Below are 24,754 nucleotides of genomic sequence, written 5' to 3'. Positions count from 1 at the left end.
TACTTAATTAAATAAAGTTGCAAATGTGTTCAATTCTAACTACTTATGAAGACAATGCTGAAAGCTATATAAAAAAATATACATGAAGGCACCATTTAATGTAAATCCAATTCTAAGTTAACTTATGCAGTCCGTATGGGTTCTTTGCTCTCACTTCTTTCCCCTCGTTTTAAAGTGCAATCGCTTGCTGAAATCCCAGTTTCATTAGTACCAGCAGGTCTCCAGGACTTCACTCATATCTATTCTTCATGTGTCAGCCTATACAGTGAAAGCAGCTAGGATATTTGACTGTGACAGCATCACACCTGAGTCTGATCTTCAGAAGCACAAATTATTTCCCCTGCTTTTCTTTCAAACAGTGCCATGGGATCTTTCACATCCAACTGAACAAGCAGATGGTGCCTTGGTTTAGCATCTTATCCATAAGACAGTGCCTCCAACAGTGCAGCATTCCAACAGTGCAGCACTCTCTCAGTATTGCACTGGAGTGTTAACCTTGAATTTTTGTGCTCAAGCCCTGGAGTGGGGCTTGTACCCAGAATCTGTGACTCAGAGCAAGTGTGCTACCAACTGAGCCCCAGCTAACACATATTATCTGTCACATATTATGAAACATATTATCCAAGCAGAGTTGGTTGGGGGGAGCTTTACTCTGTTATGTGGCTAAAACTGTATGTATGTTGAATTATTACACTGGATATTAAATTGCTCCATTCCCTATCACTAACATTCATCATCTTGAGAATCATAAACTAACTAAAGATATACATTTTAGAAGAAAGAGTTATTGAATTGAAAATAAATACAAATCAAAATGCAATCAGTCAACTGACAAGTTACTAGGACCATACATTAAAAATTAACAGTCAGGTTATTGACCACCTCAGGCAAACTGAGAATTGATTTTTCTTGGTATGTTTTGAATCATATTTAGTGTGGACATACGGTAGAATCTTGCATTAGTGACTATCAGTGCCTTACACCATTGATAAAAGAGAAGATTTTGGGGAGAAGCACTGCTTGTCTCTCGTGTGCTTCTCTTTACAGTAATCTATTGGTAATGGGGCAAATCTTCTAAAGCTTCTACCAATTTACAGGTGATGCAAAGATATTTGCTTCAAAACCATAGGGCATTGCTTTTCAATTCATTTATACACTAACTCCTTGCACTTGTGCTGCATGTAATCCAAAAGCTTTAAAATTCTGTGAACCCATTCAGGGTAACTAAAAGTGTGACAGGCTGGAACCTCTCCCTGCTGTACTGGTCTTTCCATAACCCCGTCCCAAATCCCAGAGAAAGAATCATTTCATTATTGAGGATGGACGCCCTGCATCTGCAAGCAATACAGCACCTGTCCTTCTTTGTCACCTGAAACATGGAGTGGTGCCCGTCCGATTGAGGTGGGTAGAGTACGGTGTATGAGGCTCTTAAAAGTTCAGGGATAGTACTTTTTTAAAAAATGTCCCCTGTAAGGAAGAGTGGACCAGCAGTAAGAAGGTTGTCAATCCGTCTGGGATCAAATAGCTTTGTTCCTTTACATCTTTTTTGGCCTTTAGTAAGGCTTACAATCGATCCCACACCTATTCTGTGAGAACAGCCAGACTGTTACTGGTAATGTCCCCAGACATCCTCTCAAACTCAGAGGCGTGGGCTAAAGAAGCATCTAATCCCAGGGTAGGAATTCCCATTTCAGCAGGAATAGGGAGGAAGCAAAAATGGAAAACGCTCAGCCGATCAATCAGCATTTATGAAGACAAGTTAGTATTTGAAGGGTTTTGAGAGTAAATAGAAAGAAATTGCTTCCACTGGTAGCAAGGATGGCAACCAGACAATACAGGTTTAAAGTGAATGCTAAAAGGGAGGTAAGAAGTATTTTTTAAAACTTAGCCAGTTATATTGATTGGGAATGCTTTGCTTGAAAGGGTGGTGAAAGCAGAATCAATGGTAATTTTCAAAATGGAATTGGACAAACATTTAAAAGGTAAAATATTTAGGGCCATGGGACAAGGGCTGGGGAGTGGGACTAATTGGTAGCTCTTTCACAGAGAGCAGTACAAGCACTATGGGCCGAATGGCCTCCTTCTACACTATATGATTCTACCCATTATGGGTTCTAACAAATGGTTACACCTGAAAACATTAATTTGCTTGTTCTCTCCACTGGTGCCAATTGACATCCTGAGTATCTTCTGCATCTTCTATCTTTGTTTCATACCTATCAGTAAACATCCCATACTCCTCCATCACCATCCCTAGGTATGTCTTATCCCACGAGGTCAGACCCACCAGAGGTGGTGACACAATGGTATACCGTCAGTAGGGAGTGGACCTGGGCGTCCTCAACATTGACTCCAGACCCCATGGAGTTTCATGGTATCAGGGCAATTACAGGCAAGGAAACCTCCTGCAGATTACCACCTTCTGCTCCCTCAGCTGATTAATCAGCACTCTCCCATGTTGAAACCCAATTAGAAGAAGCACTCAGGGTAACCAAGGAACAAAATGTACTTTAATCTCCATCACCAAGGGTGGTTTGGTAACACCACCATTGATCGAGCTAGTCCTGAAAGACATATCAGCCAGGCTGGGCCTGTGACAGGGGGTGAGGGAACCAACAAGATAAAAAAAGTTTAACCTCCCCTTCAATCAATCCACCTGTCACAGATGCTTGTGTCTATGATAGCATTGGTAGGAATGACAGCTGCAGTCTTTGTGGAGAGAAAGTCCTGTCTTCACACTGAGAACATCCTCCATTGTGCTGTGCGTAAAATAGGATAGATTCAGAACAGATCTAGGGGGCATCCATAAGCTGCTATCCACTATCAGCAGCAACAGCATTTTATTCCACTACAGTCTGTAACCTCATGGCCCTGTTTATCCTGCACTCTCCCATTACCAACAAGCCAGGTGGCCAACCCTGCTTCAGTGAGGAGTGCAGGAAAGCATGCCAGGAGCAGCACCAGAGGTGTACATGAAAATAAGACACTGACCTGGTGAAGTTACAACACAGAATTAGATGCATGTTAAACAGCAGCATGCTATAGAGTTAAGTAATCCTACAAACAATGGGTCAGGTCAAAGCTCTGCAATCCTGCCTCATCCAGTTGTGAATGGTGGTGGACAATTGAACAACTAATGGGAGGAGGCGACTCCATAAACATTTCCCTCCCTCAACAATGGGGTCCCAGCACATCAATACAAAGGCAAGGCTGAAGCATTCTCTTGCCTCTGAGTCAAGAGGTTGTGGGTTCAAGACCCACTCTGGGACTTGAGCACAAAAATCTAGGCTGATACTCCAGTGCAGTATTGAGGGAGTGCTCTGATGTCAGAAGTGCTGTCTTTCAGGTGAGATGTTAAACTGAGTTCCCCCTCAGGTGGATGTAAAAGATCCCATGGCACGATTTCAAAGAGTACGGAAGTTATCAGCAGTGTCCTGGCCATTATTTATCCTTCAATCCAAATTGCAAATCAGTCATGATCTCACTAAATAGCGGAACAGGCTCAAAGGGCTGAGTGGCCTACTCCTGCTCCTAATTTGAATGTTTGTATGTAATAACTGTTCTTTATCATATTGCTGTTTGTGGGAGCTTGCTATGCACCAATTGGCTTCCATGTTACAACAGTGTTCATGCCGTGCAAACTCTTAACAAGCTTGTATGGTGTTTCATTGCTCATGATTTTCAGCGTTATCAACCATGTAAAACAAATATTAATATCTTTACTAAAATAGTGAAAAACAGTGTGGTAGTAATGCAATAAGAATTCATACATTAATATTTCAAACAACAAATTCGAGGAATGTTTCATTATTGGGTCTGTAGAATCCCATTAAATGTTCCAAATGATGTCCTTTACTGGATTTCATGAATTTTAAAGGCATGTTAACATTTTTTTTCATTCACTACAAGTGATTCATTTCTCATAAGTTTCAAACTGCGTGGTAATTTGAAACATTCTTCAAGATTGAGTTCCCTACCACAGCTTCCACCGCTTATACCATCCACACTTATCACAGGCAGTCCTCTATATCGGGCAAATGGCAGTAACCATTTCGAGGGAAGTCAATAGAAAGGCTCTGAAGAAGAGTCATAAGGATTTGAAACATTAACTCTGTTTCTCTCTCCACAGATGCTGCCGGACTTCCTGAGTTTTTCCAGCATTTCCTGTTTTTATTTCAAAATCTGTTTGTATCAGGAATGTGGTGAAATACTGTCTGGGTGATGGGATGCCATATATTTACTCTCCATTACTCAGCCTACCAGATTTCATTATCTTTTTAAGTAGTATCTCCCACTCCTCCTTAGTATGTTGATGACTCCCACATAAACAAAAGCAAAATACTGCAGATGCTGGAAATCTGAAATAAAAACAGAAAATGCTAGAAAAACTCAGCTAGTCTAGCTGCATCTGTGGAGAGAGAAATAGAAGTGACATTGCAAGTCCAATATGACTCTTCTTCGGAACGAAAGAACAGAATCCCACATAAACAAGGTAGAGCCGATAAGGTTTTCATTCACCACTTTGTGGTTTTAATGCCCGCTGCGTCTACTGGGCAAATTGTTTTACGAACGGTGGGAACTGTATTTTGAAACTGAAGCTTCCCTTTTATTATTCAATCGTTCTACTCCTGATATTCCTTCTGCAAACCCCACCTTAGGCAGTGTGACAAACATCCTTAAAGACCTGCAGCAGTCCAGACTCGTGGTGAAATATAGCCTGCTGGCTGCTGTCTGAAACAACTACGAAATAGCACCCACCCCCTTGCAAAGCAGCTGCCCTGAAAGGCCTGTCCAGTGAATGCTAACGTCTGACTTCCATGGGTATCCATTATCCAGGTGTTCACTATGTTGAATCCTTGGGCATTATGAAATTCCATGTCATTTACATACAATTTAAATGATTCCACCTATTTTAGCTTCCTACCCATAGCAGAACCTAGACTTAAACTTAGTTCCTTTGGTTCCATGCAGGGGAATGGGGAGCAAGACATCGCCATCGGTCCTGATCCATCTCAATCCCTTTCATTCCAAGCCCAGGTGGTGTCCTGTTCTTAAAGGTCCTCATTAAATGTACTTCGACAGATCTTCTCTGGCCGACACCACCTTCTTCTTCCACCTGATAGAATCCATTCGACTGCCACTTCTGGTGGAACGCACATTTGGGAGGAGACAGACATGTCCTGCTAGCATCAGTCATCTGTCCACCACAATGTCCAACAGGTGCCTCTGACCTGTCCTCTGTAGCACTTCCTTGTCGCTGATGCTGTCTCTCCATGTGATGCCCAGGATCAGCACTGGTGAAAGATGTACAACTTACGTGACACCTTTGCTGTTCCCTTCGTGTCTCACTGGCATAGAGTGCAGTTGGTACTACTATAGACTATGGGTTGCAGCTTCATGGCCATGTTGATGGTGTTAGATACCCACAGGAATTACCCTAGAAATGTGACAAGTGCAAATGGGGCATGGTCCCAATATTTTGATTTTCTGCCCCTGTTCCTCTCCCTTGAACTTCAGATAATGCTGTATCTAGGATATTTACTAAACATAAGAACATAAGAACTAGGAGCAGGAGTGGGCAATTCAGCCCGTCGAGCCTGCCCCACCATTCATTACGATCATGTCTGATCTCATTTCGGCCTCAACTCCAATTTCCCGCCCTCTCCTCATAACCTTTCAACCCATTACTAATTAAAATTTTGTCTATCTCCTCCTTAAATTTATTCAGTGTCCCGGCATCCATTGCGCTCTGAGGTAGTGAATTCCACAAATTCATGACCCTTTGAGAAAAGTAATTCCTCCTCATCTCTGATTTAAATCTACCACCCCTTAGCCTAAAACTATGGCCTCTCATTCTAGAATGCCCCACAAGAGGAAACATCCACTCCACGTCTACTTTGTCTATCCCCTTTAGCATCTTATATACCTCAATTAGATCTCCTCTCATCCTTCTAAACTCTAGGGAGTATAGGCCTAAACTACTCAATCTCTCCTCATAAGACAAGCCCTGCATCTCTGGAATCAATCTAGTGAACCTCCTCTGAACCGCCTCTAGTGCAACTACATCCTTCCTCAAGTAAGGGGACCAAAACTATGCACAGTACTCCAGTTGCGGTCTCACCAATGCCTTGTACAGTTGCAACAACACTTCCCTATTTTTATACTCTATTCCTTTAGCAATAAATGCCAAAATTCCATTTGCCTTCCTTATTACCTGCTGTACCTGCATACTAGCTTTCAGCGATTCATGCACGAGGACACCCAGATCCCTCTGCACTGAAGCATTCTGAAGTTTCTCTCCATTTAAATAATAAGTCACCTTTTTATTCTTCCGACCAAAATGGATAACCTCACACTTATCCACGTTAAACTCCATCTGCCAAATTTTGGCCCATTCACCTAACCTGTCCATATCCATTTGTAAATTTCTTACTTCTTCATTGCAACTTACTTTCCCACCTATTTTGGTGTCATCTGCAAATTTAGCTATAGCACCTTCTATCCCTGAATCCAAGTCATTAATATAGATTGTAAATAGTTGGGGCCCAAGGACCGAACCCTGTGGCACTCCACTAGTTACAGCTTGCCATCCAGAAAAAGACCCATTTATCCCGACTCTCTGCTTTCTGTTGGTTAGCCAATCCTCTATCCAAGCTAATATATTACCCCTAACTCCGTGTGACCTTATCTTGTGTATTAATCTTTTGTGCGGCACCTTATCCAAGGCCTTCTGGAAGTCCAGTTATATTACATCTACAGGATCCCCATTATCCAATTTGTTTGTCACAACTAACTCTAGCAAATTAGTCAAACATGATTTACTCTTCATAAAACCATGCTGACTCTGATGGATTGCATTTTGACTTTCCATATGCCCCATTACTAATTCCTTAATAATGGGTTCCAACAATTTCCCAATGACAGATGTTAAACTAACTGGTCTATAGTTTCCTACTTTCTGCCTCCCCCCCACCCCTTTTTGAATAAGGGCGTTATATTAGCATTCTTTTCAATCCATTGGAACCTTTCCAGGATCCAGGGAATTTTGGAATATTATAGCCAATTCATCCACTATCTCCACTGCCATTTCCTTTAAGACCCTGGGATGTAGGCCATCAGGTCCTGGGGATTTGTCACCCTTTAATCCCAATAGTTTGCTCAGTACTTTTTCTCTAGTGATGGTGATTGTTCTAAGTTCCTCCTTCTCTATATTCTCTGCACTACCTGTTACTGTTGGGGTGGTACTAGTGTCCTCCACTGTGAAAACTGGGGCAAAATATTGATTAAGCGTCTCTGCCATTTCTGCGTTCCCCACTATTAACTCCCCAGTCTCGTCCTCCAAGGGACCAACATTCAATTTAGCTATTCTCTTTCCTTTTATATACTTGTAGAAGCTTTTGCTATCAGTTTTTACATTTTGTGCTAGTTTTCTTTCATAATTTACCTTTGCTCTTTTTATTTTTTTTTTAGTAACCCTTTGGTGATCTTTAAAAGTTTTCCAATCTTCTAGCCTGCCACTGACCGTTGCAATTTGGCATGCCTTAGTTTTTGCCTTTAAGTTATCTTTAACTTCCTTGCTTAGCTATGGATGTTTTTCCCCCCTCTTACCATCTTTCTTCCTCATTGGGATATATTTTACTTGGGAGTAATTGAATATCTCCTTATATATCTGTCACTGTTCATCAACTGTCCTACCTTGTAGTCTTCCTGTTCAGTCCACTAGGGCCAAATCTGCTCTCATACCTATGTAGTTACCTTTGTTTAACTCCAGAACACTAGTGTGGGACTCAAGTTTCTCGCTCTCAAACTGAACTTGAAATTCTAGCATGCTATGATCACTCTTCCCTAGAGGATCCTTTACTATGAGATTATTAATTAATCCCATTTTATTACACAAAACCAAATCCAGAATAGCCTGCTCCCTGGTTGGTTCCACAACACATTGCTCCAAGAAACAATCTCTAATATACAATATGAACTCTCCCTCAAGGCTACCCTTGCCAATTTGATTAGTCCAGTCTATATGAATATTAAAATCACCCATGATTATTGCCATTCCTTTCTTACATGCTCAGTATTTCCTGGTTTATACTGTGCAAAGGGAGATTGGTCCTCTCTATATTAAACTGCTATCATGTGAATGCAGGGCATACTGTTCTCTCAAAATGGCTTGTAAAGTGATACAAATAAAAATATGGGACTAAATTCTTACGAGTAAAATCCTGGATGAGCAGGAAGATATGCGAATGATGCTCTGTTCATGCTTTTCGTTTGTCCATTGTGTTGTTAGTTTTGCATATTGCTTTCTTCTTTTGTCCCAATCAAATACTGTATAACAACAATGGTCTCAAGGTTTTCGGATAAACTAGTTTCAGCAGTGTTTTGAATTACTTAGGGATTGTGAGGCAAGTCTGCAGAAAATTCCAATATAATTGACAACTGATCCATAAAACATTAGGTGAAAGGAAGTGCCATTGGTCCCTGCAGGGATTCTATCACCAATCAATCCTGTTGGAAAAGCCTGTCTCTTGCAACAAATCCTCTCAAATGTAAAACATACCTTTGTACTGGAAATAGAAATCCAGGGACATGGTTTGTCATTTTACTCAAGTTTATTTGAGAAAGCTTTCTCCATCAGTAAGTTTCATAACAATGGGATGTTCAGGTAACTGCCGAAAGCTGTATAACAATTAAACATAAGAATTCCCTAAGTTTTACATTTGCCAAGAGAACATTAACATGAGGGACAGATGATTAATCTTTTATTAGATAGATTTAATAATCACGTTCAGAGAATCTAAACCTCTGTTAAATAATTAACTTTGAAATTAACTATTATGTTCGGGAAAAAATGAAACATTTATGTCTGAAAAAAATTACATCTAAGCCTGAATACATTTATTAAAATGCCAAAATATGAGAGACAGCCTTGGTATAAAAGTTTAATGTTTCAAGAATAAATGTTCCAAATCCTTTTTGCACTCAACAGACCTTCAGAAACTTGCCCTGGGTTATCAGTCGGAATGAATTGTAATTTTGATTCATTCAACTGCCTACAAATAATTTAGAAAGTTATTAAGAATCAATGGGTTGATCTTTAATGAGCTATGGACTGAGGCACTCATAACCCCAGGTATACTTTATTCTGTGCATTTCATTTTCACTAGCAATTAAAGAAAATTATACCTAACCTTAATCGTAATTCTGCTTTCAAATGTTATAAATCTAGGGAACATTCATGGTCTTACACAGGCTACAGATTAAAGCATACAAAAAGAAAATATTTTCTCTACACTTGGAAGATGCTCAAAATTTCTCAAAGATAGCTGTAATTGTTATAATTCTGCAACACGTTTGGCAAGCAGCTCTGGCAATGGACCTCTGCAGGGTCCGTACTTGTCCTCTACTAGCACATTTCATAATACTTTACAAATTAAAGATGCAAATATAATTGCACTTCTCCAAATCCTGAACCATTGTTTCATTTATCCTTGAAAATGTGCATATATTCTTCAGTCAAATCTCAGCCTGTGAACTAACTGGGAGAATACTTTGCTTCATTTTTGAACCTCATGGTGGATTAATAGCATTCTTTGCTTACAAGTATGATAAAGTTGTGGCTGTAACCATCAATTCTGCACTGATGGTGACAGAGTAATGAAAATTGTAATTTTAGCACTAACCATCTGCCAAATTAAAAAAAGGGAAAGTAAATGTTACAGAAATCATCGTTTTTAATCTTTGAACTGCCAGAGGTCCAGGGCAATTCTGGTCTCCCAGATTTTCTTTAAAGCTCTCAGTTCTCATGCTGGGTTTAGTAGTTGGGACAATCGTGTGCCAGAACTGTGCAGATTGTCAGGTTCATGTCTTTCGTGTAAGCAGCTCAATGACGCACTTCAAAACTTCAAATAGTGGCTTATTACTGCAGGATGAGTTAGCTCATCTGTTGTGTCGGCAAGCTATCTACACCCTCTCAGTAAAAGAAAAGTTCTTTTTTTTCTTTTTTTACCCTGTCACTTCCTTAAATGTGAGTAGGCTGAATATTGCTGCGCACTAATAACTTGACTCTCTTTGCTTGGCAGTACTGACATCATGACAGGCATAAGGGCCTGAATTTTCAGCTTGGCGGGTGGGCCCGATTGGCGGGGCCGGGAAAAGGACCGCCGACCACGATAGGCCCCCAAATGCGATTTCATGCTAGCTAACCAATTATCGGCCAGCCAACGTGAAATGCATGCTGAAAAGCTCAGCACTGCCAGGGTGGGGGCAGGAGGAGGACAGGCGATGACGTCAACGTGGGTGGGGGTGAGCACTGAGAGAAAGCTCCCTGAAGGCAGAGAGCTGCCTCAGGGCGCTGCAGACCCGAAAACCATGAAATAAAGTTTTGAAAATCGGGAAAAAAAAATGTCCAAGCATCACAATCAGGTTCATGAGCATATGGATGATAAAAATGCTGTTCACAGATTTTTATTTTTATTTTATTTAATAACGGAAAGCTCATCCTGCCCTTGGATGAGGTTTGATGAAAATGCAAAGTCCGCCTGGCTGATTTGCCCGTCTGGCAAAAGTAAGGTTGGACGGGCCACAAAAAATCAGAGACAATTGCACCATTAATGGGCTTAATTGCCCTCTGAATTGTCGGCAGGCGTGCGTCCGACTTTTGCACACGCTTGCTGAGCGAAATATTTCTTCAGATGACGTTGGGGTGCTCACCCGACATTTTCCACTGTTATTTTACGCCCAATCAGGTCGGGCACACCCGTCCGCAAGGTGTAAAATTCTGCCCAAGCAGTATCAATCAGTAACCATGCGTCACTCTTTAATTAACAAAATCTAAAGCTTGAATTATTTTTGATTCAACAATAGATTTGGGAGAACAATGAAGGTATTCAATTTCACGTGAAAAAGATACACGTACTTCCTTTAAAATTTTAGATTCTTACTGGTTTCTCAAATCCCCTACTTGATTTCCAAAGCACTCACAATTGGAAATAGTACATAGATCACTGTTTCACAAGAGGCACTGGGGGCAGTATCTAAACGATAATACAAACAGTGTTAGTGGTACAACATTTTTATAATTGCCATGTTATAAAACGGACATGCATGCACTGGGGAGGATGCAGGGAAGATTTACAAGGATAATGCCATAAATGTGTGAGTATATATTTCAGGAAAGGATTGACAGGCTAGGTATCTTTGCCTAAAAGAAAACTGAGGCATGACCTATAGGCCTTTAAAATTATGAAATGTTTTAATAGAGTGGATAAAGAGAGAATGTTTCATCCTGTGAGGAACAGCACAACTAGTGAAAGAGCGCAGGCCCAACTCAGCCTACTCCCCCTGCCCGCACAGGGAGCGCTCAGCACTTCCAGGTGCGCATCACGCTGGGCGGGCCTTAATTGGCCTGCCCACATAAAATGGCAGCACGCAGCCGATTGCGGGTGGCAATCGCCTGCATGCCTGCCTGCCCGCGCCTGCTCCTGCCCAACCCCCACCAACGGGGAGAAAATTCTCCCCTCTGTTTAATATTCTGTGGAAACCCATTATAAAGATTTATGAAATATATATGCAGGGTTCATGAATTACCAGAGTATGCAGTGACATTAAGTAAATATATTGAGGTCTAAACTCAAGAATTAGCAAATTAATGAAATGAATAGGTGCAAATCACTAGTTTGGAACGAACTTACAAGGGAATTGAGCAAAATTAATTAACTAAAATGAGGTACGGAATTCAAAAGTGAATAAACAAATTAATTAAATAGGTGATCTGAAGAATTAAAAGTGGCCATAGCAGAGAATTAATGGAATGCAGCAGATAAAATAGGTCAAGAAACTCTAACTAATAGCAGGATTCAGGAATTAAAAGCAGTTTTATAGAGAATGCAATGGGGGAAATGACAATAAGTAAATGAACAAAGCAAAATAAAGTGGAGACGAAGTGGGGAAAGCAACCTTCCGGAGAATCAGAATCAACTGAACGGAAGTAAATGGAGTTAAATGTGAAACTGAGAATTAATAATTTTACCAAAAATAAAAGTCAGCAAAATGAATTAAGTAAAGTTATGAGACTCGTGAATTTTAAGTGGCTTTGCACAAGATTGGGACAACCAACTCCAGATAATTTAAACTCACCAATTAGAGGTTTAAATATTAAAATTGTTGAGTAGGTTGCAACATCTCTTTTCAAAATGCAGTGTAAAGTCCTTTGTTATATCATCTCAATGAGGAGACCAAATAAAAAGTGACAATATTTCATTACAGTACCTGTGACACATGTAGGTGGTTCTTAAATAAGATCTTTCAATCTTTAATGTCATGTAACATTAGCTTCAAAAACAACAGCAGCTAAAATAAAAAAAGGTATGTGTATAGTTGCGGACTACTGATGTCACTGTGCAGCATCCTAAACTTGTTCAACTAGCAGTCATGTTGGAAAGGTGTTCAGACTAAATCACGGCAAGGTTGAGAAAGATGTAAAGGGAATAGGGATTAAAGGGGTACAGAGAGGGAATAGGAGCTTGAGAGAGTGTGGCAGTCTGAGAAAAGGGGGAGAGAGAGAGAAGAGGGAGGGAGAGGGAGAGAGAGAGAGAGACAAGGGGGAGAGAGAGAAAAGGGGAGAATGGGTGAAGGGGGAGACTGGGTGAAGGGGGAGACTGGGAGAAGGGGGAGACTGGGAGAGGAGGAGACTGGGAGAGGAGGAGACATGGGGAGGAGGAGACAGGGGAGGAGGAGATTGAGAAGGGAATTGAAGAGATGGGGGTTTTGAGAGAGGGAAGGTTGTGAAACAAAGGGATTGAGAGAGCAACTGAGGTGGGATTGAGGGTAGATTTAGTGGGGGATTGAGTAGGAGACTGAAAGAGGGAAGGATCAAGGGACAGGTTGAGAGGAGGTTTGAGAGAGGGGGATTGAAAGAGGGTGGGATTGGAAGAGGGAGATTAAGAGGGGATATTGAAAAGGAGAAAATGAAGATTGAAAGGGAGGATTGAGAGAAGGGGGATTGAAAGAAGGAGGGATAGAGAGAGGGAAAGAATTGAGAGAGGGGTAACTGGTTGTTGAGAAAGAAAGGGGTCATGGCTGATAAAAGTGAAAGGAACATAGGGCGGAATTTTACGGCCCTGTTGCAGCGGGGCTGGGGCCAGAAAATGTGGCGAGCCTTTTAAAAGTCCATTGACTTGGGCAGGACCGGAAAATCCAGCTGGTGGGAGGGGCTGTAAAATTCCGCCCTTACAGGAAGAAAGGTAGACAGTTTCTCTTTTTCATTTTACTTGATCCATGTTCAAAAATGAAATGAATTTTGAAAACAAACAATACCTCTGAGGGAAAAAAACAAGTGTAGAAGAAGAAAGTGGAGGGAAACAAGTAAAGGCCTCTAAGCTCTTGTTTCCTCTCCATTTGGGAGGAGTGAGGAAAGGGATGGAGTGGATGCAGTGATAAGCTCATTTCCCCATATTCCTCACAATGCCACTTGCCATTCCCATCCAAAAAGGATGACAGAAATAGAAACAGAAGACGACAGAGAAAGAGAGGCAAAAGGGACAGAGAGAAAACAGCAACCGGAATACTTCAGATAACTAATAGAGATCATATTCTCCAACTTACCATGTGTAACAACATGGAGACCAGCTAGTAATATATGAAAATGTTAATAGCTGGTGCATTTCCTGTCAGCATTCTCCATTATAAAGTATTATGCCCACATTTTATAGCAAGCTTTCTACATAAATGTTACATGCTCTAATTAAATCTTCCCTCTAGTGGAAATGCTCCAGTGGTCAGGAGATGCAAGTACAAGTTTACATAGGCAATTTCCACTGTAAATAAGGACATGGAATTTATAATGGAAATATAAAAATAAGGACAGAAATGGGGATTGAACATCTTAACAGTGAGGGTGAAAACTAGGCTATTCACAAATACATTCGGGATGTAGCGAGAGTTGAAATCACTTGTTTGGCAGCTTTTATTACTTTTAAGTCATTTATTTTTTATGCCATGGTCTTAATTAGTTATAGGTCTGTTTTAGGCTTACAGATCTGACAGTAACAAGCCTGACAATCAATTTGTTCTGTGTCGCTGAAAGATGATAGCAGGCACACTGAAAGATTAACAATTGTGATATATTTTCCTAACTGTTTACCTAGAAATAATTTGCATTGATTTTTGGGAAATTCTACTGCTCGTGCGCTATTTGTAGAATTAAACAATGGAAGGGAGCACGAGTCTGCATTGAAAACCCATGTCCATAATGAGTTCTGCTGGCTTGGAAAGGGAGCTCTAATATATTTACATTTCAACCAAATACAACTTAACAATTTGGAGCTGAGCCAAGTTTTCACTCTGCAGTGAGCTAAAGGAAGTAATAACCTTTTAATTGGGTTGAATTGAGCAATGAATCACTGGAAGGCCATTTACTGATCACTGTAACATATTACAAATTGTCCAGAATGCTGCAGTAGATTAACACGTACATTTCAAGAAATAATCAACAGAGTAATCAGGAGTTCCAGCTGACTTTGTCTCCTTCTCCATGACAGATGAGAGTGCTTTATCAGGCGTTTTACTACCCTGTCCACGCCTTGACAAAGTTGAATTGAATTTATTTATGATCAATGTGTTCTCAGCCTAACCTCAGGGAAAAGACTTCAGGATCATCATTTGAACACCAGCACTAAATCATTTCCCTACCATTTCTCTGCCTTTTTCTCCTTAAGTTACCAACCTTTGCTCAGATATGGCTCCATACCTGGAAGTTCTCTAGTATCTTACATAAGTGGCAATCCTTCATAGCTGATCTGACATTTTCATTAATTCAGTCTCTGAGTTCTCCAATATTAATTTTGTAATATTGCCATGACATTTTTAGTGTGAAATTGGCCATTTATAGACAACATTCACAGCTGGGCAAGAATTGTGACATGCTAACAATACATTCATGGAGAAACAATGCTCTTTTTGATGTATAGTTTTCTAACATATGTGCAAACCCATCACCAAGTTTAAGGGATACCAACATAACTATTCAAAATCCATATATATTTCTGTTTACCTCATGTGGAGTATCTAGTCCCTCTCCCTACCATTAAGCAACAAGGGAGACCCCCAAATGGGCATTGGAATAACCGTGGAGCTTAACTGGCTAGAACCATGCAGCGTATTAACCTAGGGTTATGTTTCTCACTAATGTCCAGATAACATCGTCCTAAATCTTAATGGAGTGTTTCAAGCATTATCTGAACCTATATGATCCCCATTCCCAATGCTCGCCCTATCCTTGCAGGTATCATCAATGAACCAGTTAGTTATTCAACGATACCCCGCCTTGTTCCATTATCTGTTTACCAAATATGTCCCAGATAATAACTCAGTTATTAGTTCAAATCTCCCACAGTGGAGCATGTCGGCAAGGTGCCAACTCAATCCTAAAAGGAGCCTGCTTAAAGAGTAAAACTGCTGGGTAAACAGGTGTTCTGAAGTCAACTTGCTCTGGAGTAACATTATAATTAACAAATTCTGAACTCAAAGTGTTAAGGCTTTTGTTGTTTTTTTTAACCTCTTAAAATGCTCGCACTCATTTTATAAAGGGTGAGTTGAGCCTTCAATTAACATATATCATTCATTATAAGATTAGCGTCTTTAATGCACAAAATCAATCAGGGTTTCAACAGAAGTAATTCACATTTACTTGGATTAATAATCACTATTGAATCAGAGTTGTTGCGATTTGAATTCAGTTCCGATTTCATACTGAGTTATCAATCACCACTGCTGAATAGCATGATGGTACCATTCACTGGAAATCCAGCGTGAACCACCCGAGTGGTTAAGGTATGGGCTTGAGATATTAATTGTCCATCTTCCCAGTTCCTGATTTCAGCCATATCAGGCTGCCAGTAGGAAAAATGGAGGGCAAATTAGGCTGGGCAACTCTTACACATCCTCTGGCAACCAGATTCAGCATGCCACCAAATCATCATCTTAGCTGTGGCGCTACTTTCTGCAGGGGTTGAGGGCCCTGTTGGGCTCAAGCAAACAGCAAATAAATTTAAAAATAGCGTGGAGGTGCTTCTTTAGTGATTTAATAGTGAATAGTTAAGTCACATAGACCAGGGGGATGTCAGGGTCAATTCCCAGTCAGTGGTGAGTTAATTGATATCACTTAGGATAGCACCACAACAAGCCATGGGTTAGGAAGGGGAAATGAGCCAGACTTACTGCTTTTGATCATCACTGATCTCCAATGGAGATGTATGGGTGGGAATAGGAAAAATGCTGTTGTGATGCCTCCTGCAGTGAAATAGCCCACTTTCTGACAAAGTTCAAGCATGAATGACCACTTGAGCAAGTTCTGGAGGGTGCCTGGTTCCCATGGATTCCAACCCAACAAGGATACAACACAAAAGATTGGTTGAGAAACATCATGAGAAAAGGCTCATCAAATCAACAAAATAACTAGAATTAAGTGTTACTTCCCACATAATTGAAGGAAAAAAGTGAAAGATTTTTTCTAAGGCAAAATAAGATGAAGAACTTCCATGGGGTCTAGATGTACAACATGGGTACAACACTGTTTGAACTAAAACAGGAGAAGTGATGGCAGTTTATTTTCCAGGTAACAATGTGAACAACTTTCTCTTACCTCCTTGCTCACACAGCTGCTGGACCAGGGCATCCTTGAATATGATTTGACCCCTCTGTGTAGCTGTAGCCCTTATAAAATAAGATGAAAGAAAATGTATAAGTAATGATATTTTTTCATTTCCTAAGCCAGTGTAGTAAATCAAAATATAAAGATACATTAAGGTTCATCGGCCAAGGCTTCACACCTCCTCTGCCCCTGCAACTACCACCCATCTGTAGTCAACTGAAGAAAATCCATCCATCCTTGAAGTATAAAAGGGGAATTTTAAACTGTTTTTGATTTCTTGCATCCCTGACTTTACACTTGTTTGTGACTATTGAGGGGCAAGAGTGAAAGTGGTTGATTTCGCAATATGGCTTAAACTGATTACTACATACACAAAAAAAACTGAAGTTGCATAGAACTATTAGTAATGTAAAGTATAGTCAATACAGTTGAACGATGCTTCTACTGAACAACAAGGTGGCAATGATATAAAATATTTCTTCTCTAGATTGGGATACTGCGAATTGGTAAACTGGGAATTGCCTGGAGTCAAATAATTTGGCACATCAAAATGTGGATCTCTGTGGAGATTCAATCCAGAAACCAGAAACACATAAGCTAGCCGGCAGAATACAACTCAGATTTTCTGCGTGTGCACATGCATGTGTCTGTGATTTTTGTAACACTGCACTTTTCATGTGAACATTTGCCACTTTTTCAGTTCTGATTTGCCACATTTTTTTAAATATTGAGCTAATTAACAAAGTATGATGTTGAAAATGTGACATTAGACAACCCTTAGGAGTGTACACAGATAAGAATCATAAGAACATAAGAAACAGGAGCAGGAGTAGGTCATTCAGTTTCTCGAACCTGCTCCACCATTCAATAAGATCATGGCTGATTTGACTGTAGCCTTAAATCCACTTTCCTGCCTGTGCCCCCATAATCCTTGACTTACTTGTAGATCTGTCTAACTCGGCCTTGAATATATTCAATGACCAAGCCTCCACTGCACTCTGTGGAAGAAAATTCCAAAGACTAATGACCCTCTGAGAGAATAAATTCCTCCTCATCTCTGTCTTAAATGGGAGATTCCATATTTTTAGGCTGTGCCCCCTAGCTATAGATTCCTCCATGAGAGGAGACATCCTCTCAGCATCTAGCCTGTCAAGCCCCCTCAGAATCTTATGTTTCAATAAGATCACCTCCCATTCTTCTAAACTCCAATGACTATAGGCCCAACCTTTCCTCGTCAGACAACCCCTTCATCTTAGGAATCATCCTAGTGAATCTTCTTTGAACTGCTTCCATTGCAAGTATATCCCTTCTTAAGGAGACAAACTGTACACATTACTCTAGATGTGGTCTCACCAATGCCCTGTATAACTATTAATATATAATTTTTTCTCAATTAAGTAATTTGATAATCAGTATTATTGAAAGAAAACACAAAAACCTCAGCTTACCTAAAAGTACATCATATTTATCCCTTCAAACAATGAATACAATTACATAGGCAGATTTCAGGAAAATTACTGATTTGAAGTTAGGTTTTTATGAATTTCAGTATTTTATGACAAAACACCAACATACCACATTACTAAAACTGTCTAAGTAAATGATCTATGCATATTTACTAAGAATTTTCAAATGGTCTTTAAATAAACATTACCTGATTCTCTTTAAAAGATTTCAGTCCAAAACATGGTTTGTTTCTTAAATCATAGGCTGTGAATTTCCTTGTGGCTTCTTCCACTGGTTACCATGATTTTGGCAGAAGTTCAGTGGAAACCCTGTTTATGCACAAGGATAGGATTTCCAAAGAACTCCCTCTAAAGTTACAGCATCTGAGAGGAAGAAGTCCTAAAGAAACTCCCAGCATTAGATTGCTGAAACCTGGCCAGAATTTAAACACACAGAAACAGACAGGCCGAGAAGGGTTAGAGGGTGAAAATTTTAAAGCTCTCAACCTTGACTCCAGTTAGTCTCTAACACACCCACTTCCGGGCTTTATAGAGACAGGGCAAAGGACAAGGAGCCAACCCTCACCCAGGAGGCAGGTTGACAACTTAAATATGTTAATGATGCCGGCAAACTTCGATTTGTAGGTTTTACAGTTGGCAGCCAGGATTCATAGGACTTGAGAAACCCAGCAGATGAAGGGTGGCGAGGATGACCAGGGAGAAAATAAATGCCTTCACAGCTTTGCTTGTGGGCCAAGAGGAACAGGAGAGTTTCCCAAGCTCCACCTATCAGATCACCCCCACCCCACAAGCCACCTTTATAAAAACCTCTGGAGATAGGGCCTACCTGGTCCTGCAGCCTGCTTTGGCATGCTCCCCATCCAAATGGAAGTCAAGCCTGTCAATCACTCCACAGTATGTGAAGGAAGCTCAAACTTCTGGGTTTCCCATCCAATGCACTGTTTTCCCCCACCCCTGGCCTACATTGATATTCAGGTCCTAATGCTTCCACAGAGGTATATATTAAAAATAGTTACAGTACGAAGAGAATCTTCTTGTGTACAATTCTACAGAATCATGAGTCATTGCTCAGTGTAGGAACCCACTGTAAGCTCTCATTAATTAAATAACTGCTGACTATTATCTCTAACCACTATTTATAGAGAAGTCCACAAGTAATAACTCCTTAAAGGAGCTGCTTTATATTTACAATAACACATAGTAGTTTAGGATGGTGGGGCTGGTTATGCTGGTTAGATTCCTGGGTTTGAACAATTTACTGATTAACAGTGGGCATATCAGCTGCAAAATTGAAAAGAAAAGAAAAACGATCCGTATTTGTGTATTCAACAAAACAGGTCTCCATGGTGGCAAGTTGTGGGAATTCTGAACCTCAACCAAACTCTGCAAAATGTGCTACATTAACGGTACATAAATAGAACAAATACGTACTAAATATACATCACAATCCTAGTGAGTCACACTGTGGAGTGTAGTATGTCATGTAAAAACAGTAAAAAATATTAAGTGACATCTTTTGGTTATCTCCTCCTATCACTGCTTGCTTGTCCCAACAACCCCCCACCCCCGCCCAAACCAGCTTATATTTCACCCCTTTCCTATTTCTACCTAGTTCTGTTGAAGGGTCATGAGGACTCGAAACGTCAACTTTGCTCTTCTCCGCCGATGCTGCCAGACCTGCTGAGTTTTTCCAGGCATTTCTGTTTTTGTTTTGTAAAAAATATTACATTTTGGTAACTAAACTTCTGTTTTTAGTTTACTTCTGCAAATGGAAAGTGTTCTATCCATTCATGTTTTATTCATCTATCTTCTAATACTTAGCAACTGGTTTGAGGAGTACTTGAGTTTCATCAAAGCCATATGTTAAAACATCGAATAAGAGGCATATGTTGCTATGGAGGGTGACTGAGATTGCCTGTGTATAAATACCACCTTTTGATACATCTCACCTTCTCTCCTATTCCTTTTTTTAAATCTTAGGTGGTGTCTGCACTAATGACCTATACTTTTCAATAATAATAAAAGAAAAGATTTAAAAGCCTTCAGTCAAACAGCATTTGAATTATTAAGGTACTAACTGAGGACCATTACATCTTGCATAGGGGAACAGTATTAATGTATCAGTGCTTTGGAATTTACAAATGGATTTATATTAGGGCCAAATTGCATGGTTCCATCAAAAACTTTATGTCTTGCCTCCTGTGATTTTCAAAATTGCAGGGTACTGCACTTTTGTGACATCCTTGGCTTTTGCACTTCCTGGAATAGAATGGTTTTGCAGGAGTGTTGAGGTCAACCAAGTTCTTTAAGAATCATTGGAGCTGTGAGTTGCTTTCTGTTTGAGTTACATCAGTGAACTATCCCTGAGTCACCACTGGCAAGAAGTCCCCGATTTTGCTTCACTCTAAATTACTGAACTGACAAGGAACAGTGAAAATTGAGTAGAGAATTGGAGAACTATTTGACAAAGTATAATTTTCAGAGTAACTTATATCATCTGGCGATATGTATCTAAATAAATTTTTTTAAATTTGTCAAATATTTTTCATGGTAGCAATGCCCCTTTAATTCTGATTGCCTTTAAGAGCATTCTAAGATGACTTTTTATCAGTGTTATCATAGACATCAAAGAATTGGAACACAGTTGTCTAGTAATGGCTGTAGTAACTGGATCTGCAGGCTTTTCTCTCTGCTAGGCGTTTGTGAGCTGATTAAAGCTGTGGCCATCAACTTGTGCTTTAATCAGCTCACAGTCCCCCTAATCCACTACAGAACCTGCATCTTTAGATATCATAGTTACATGCAGTAACATCATAACCCACAGTATAGAACAGACTTCTCCTCAATAAGTGCCGGTGATCTCAATCTCAAACTGTAGAACAAAGGCTGTAAAATTTCTGGCTAACATTGCACTGCATTAATATTGTGTATGCTTTGTTTGTCAATCATGCACCTTTTCATCAGTCCTAGGCTAATACCCAATTTTACACATGAATAGTGATGTGAAAGCTAAAGAAATAACATTATACAATAACAACATTGGTACTGCTCTTGGCTGGCAGTATAACATTGTGGTACAAATTAGTACAGCCCTTGTACCACACTGGTCTTCCGCTACACTAAACTCATGCAACATGATTCCAAAATACACAGCACTCTGACTAAGTTGTTAAAGATTTAGAAAATGAATAAATTTGCATTTACATAGTACCTTATGATAAACAGAAAAGAGATGATGAATGATTTGTTAATTGGATTTTGGAGGTGTTGATTGAGGACATTGGGACAGTTCCCCTCAAATGCGCCATGGGATCTTTTACACCCACCTGTCCAACAGGAACAGGCAGATGGGGTCTCAGTTTAACATCACATCTAAAGTAAGGGTTCCGAAGAAGAGTCATATTGGACTCAAAACATTAACTCTGTTTCTCCTTCCTCAGATCCTGCCATACCTGCCGAGTTTTTCCAACACTTGCTGTTTTTATTTCGATTTTCCAGCAATTGCAGTATTTTGCTTTTATATCACATTTAAGGGTTGGCTTCTCCAATACTGCAACACTCATTCAGTACCATAATGAAATATCTATCCAGATGATGTGCTTATATTTGGTGACGGAAAATCTGATTCAGACACTGATGTATGATCAACTGAATCACACTGATGCTATCTAAAAAAGAAATGCTTGGAAATACTCAGCAGGTCTGCCAACGTCTGTGGAGAAAGAAAAATAGAGCTAACCTTAGTGAGCTAACATTTCACTTTTCAGCTGATATTGGCTTGAAAAGTATCATGTAAAGTACTTCCTCTGACACTAAATCCGTAATGTTGTGGTATGAATATTCTACTCCTTACATTGTACGAATTGCACAAAACATCGCTAATATTTAAGAATTTATACCTTTATGTAAGGCTTTAAAATGAACATCCCCAACTGTTGGCAGCACACTGTTAGCATGGCTTTAAAGGAAGAGATATGAAATTGTGTGAATCAGTTGCTCTACATTTTCAAGTTCTATTCATTTAACAAATGCCAGACTTCTCTTTGGCTTCTTAAATGTTGATTTGCACTTGACTCTATGAGAGAGATGGCAAAAAGAGAGCATGAGAAGAGACTGGCAGGTAACATAAAAGGGAATACAAAAATCTACTATAGGTTTCTGTTGGATCCTAGTCACCAGTTTGTTGGATCCTGTTTGCATGTTTGTTGTAAGGGATGGCCGAGTTGGTACTAATAATAGAGTTGAGTAGCAGACACTTCATAGGTAGAAACTCTAAGTTTATTTACAAAGGTACTCAGCAGCAATTAAACATATGCTTACACTTCAAACTCTATCTCTATACTCTCTCAACTACTAACTACAGAGGTAGCCCATGCTACTCTGCTATTGGGTACTAAGATCATGTCATCTTCCATTATAACATTCTCCTTAAAGGGGGAGGCGATGGCATAGTGGTATTGTCGCTGGACCAGTGATTCACAGACCCAGGGTAATGCTTTGGGGACCTGGGTTAGAATCCCGCTATGCCAGATGGTGGAATTTGAATTAAATAAAAATCTGGAATTAAAAGTCTGATGATTGTCGATTGTTGTAAAAACCCATCTGGTTCCTTTAGGGACATTACCTTACCTGGCCTACATGTGGAGTCTGGAGTCATGTGTGGTTGACTGTTAAAATGCCCTCTGAAATGGCCTAGCAAGCCACTCAATTGTAACAAACCACTACAAACTCACAAAAAAGGAATGAAACCGGATGGGCCACCTGGCATCAACTTAGGCACCGGAAATGATAATGACAATCTCAGCTCTGTCAACCCTGCAAAGTCCTCCTTATGAACATCTGGGTATTAGTGCCAAAATTGGGAATGCTGTCTCACAGACTAGTCAAGCAGCAGCCTGACATAGTCATCCTCACGGAATCATACCTTACAGATAAATGTCCCAGACACCACCATCACCATCCCTAGGTGTGTCCTGTCCCACCTGCAGGATAGGCCCAGCAGAGGTGCTGGTACAGTGGTATACAGTCGGGAGGGAGTTGCCCTGGGAGTCCTCAACATCAACTCCGGATCCCATGAAGATTCATGGCATCAGGCCAAACATGGGCAAGGAAACCTCCTGCTGATTACCACGTACTACCCTCCCTCAGCTGATGAATCAGTGCTGCTCCATGTTGACCACTTGGAGGAAGCACTGAGGGTGGCAAGGGTGCAGAATGTACTCTGGGTGGGGGACTTCAATGTCCATCACCAAGAATGGCTTGGTAGCATCGCTACTGACCGAGCTGGCCAAGTCCTAAATGACATAGCTGCTAGACTGGCTCTGCGACAGGTGGTGAGGAAACCAACAAGGGGGAAAAACATACTTGACCTTATCCTCACCAACCTGCCTGCCGCAGATGCATCTGTCCATGACATTATCGGTAGGTGAAGTTTCGCCTTCACATTGAGGATACCTTCCATCGTGTTGTGTGGCATTACCACAATGCTAAATGGGATAGATTTCAAACAGATCTAGCAACTCAAGACTGGGCATGCATGAGATGCTGTGGGCCATCAGCAGCAGCAGAATTGTACTCCAACACAATCTGTAACCTCATGGCCAGGCATATCCCCCACTCTACCATTACCCTCAAGCCAGGGGATCAACCCTAGTTCAATGAAGAGTGCAGGTGGGCATGCCAGGAGCAGCACCAGGCATACCTAAAAATGAGGTGTCAACCTGGTGAAGCTATAACACAGGACTACTTACATGCCAAACAACATGAGCAGCAAGTGATAGACAGAGCTAAGTGATCCCAAAACCAATGGATCAGATCTAAGCTCTGCAGTCCTGCCACATCCAGCCGTGAATGGTGGTGGACGATTAAACAACTCACTGGAGGAGGAGGCTCTACAAATATCCCCATCTTCAATGTTGGAGGAGCCCATCACATCAGTGCAAAAGATAAGGCTGAAGCATTTGCTACAATCTTCACCCAGAAGTGCTGAGTGGATGATCCATCCCGGCCTCCTCTGGGAGTCCCCAGCATCACAGATGCCAGTCTTCAGCCAATTTGATTCAATCCATGTGATATCAAGAAACGGCTGAAGGCACTGGATACTGCAAAGGCTATGGGCCCTGATAATATTCCGGCAATAGTACTGAAGACTTGTGCTCCAGAACTTGCCGTGCCCATAGCCAAGCTGTTTCAGTACAGCTACAACACTGGCATCTACCCGTCTATGTGGAAAATTGCCCAAGTATGTCCTGTACACAAAAAGCAGGACTTATCCAACCTGGCCAATTACCGCCCCAGTCTACTCTCAGTCATCAGTTAAGTGATGGATGGGGTCATCAACAATGCTATCAAGTAGCACTTGCTTAGCAATAACCTGCTCACTAGCGCCCAGTTTGGGTTCCGCTAGGGCCACTCAGCTCCTGACCTTATTACAGCCTTGGTTCAAACATGGACAAAAGAGTTGAACTCCCGAAGTGAAGTGAGAGTGACTGCCTTTGACATCAAGGCTGCATTTGACAGAGTGTGGCATCAAGGAGCCCTAGCAAAACTGAAGTCAATGGGACTCAGGGGGAAAACTCTCTGTTGGTTGGAGTCATACCTAGCACAAAAGAAGATGGTTGTGGTTGTTGGAGGTCAG

At 40.7% G+C, this 24,754-nt stretch overlaps 1 protein-coding gene across 5 annotated transcripts in view; it reads right to left on the bottom strand.

Moving 5' to 3' along the window:
- The window catches only part of reln (reelin), a 366,824-nt gene that overhangs the window by 246,749 nt on the left and 95,321 nt on the right, over positions 1-24,754 (bottom strand). For all 5 annotated transcript variants that reach the window (XM_078553223.1, XM_078553220.1, XM_078553221.1 and 2 more), the window contains one exon: positions 16,643-16,713. In XM_078553223.1, the coding sequence (XP_078409349.1) occupies positions 16,643-16,713 (71 nt within the window). The remainder of the gene's footprint in view (positions 1-16,642; positions 16,714-24,754) is intronic.

This window comes from Cetorhinus maximus, chromosome 12 (genome assembly GCF_964194155.1).
Source record: "Cetorhinus maximus chromosome 12, sCetMax3.hap1.1, whole genome shotgun sequence".
Taxonomy (NCBI): Eukaryota; Metazoa; Chordata; class Chondrichthyes; order Lamniformes; family Cetorhinidae; genus Cetorhinus; species Cetorhinus maximus.
This window is presented reverse-complemented; position numbering and strand designations above follow the sequence as displayed.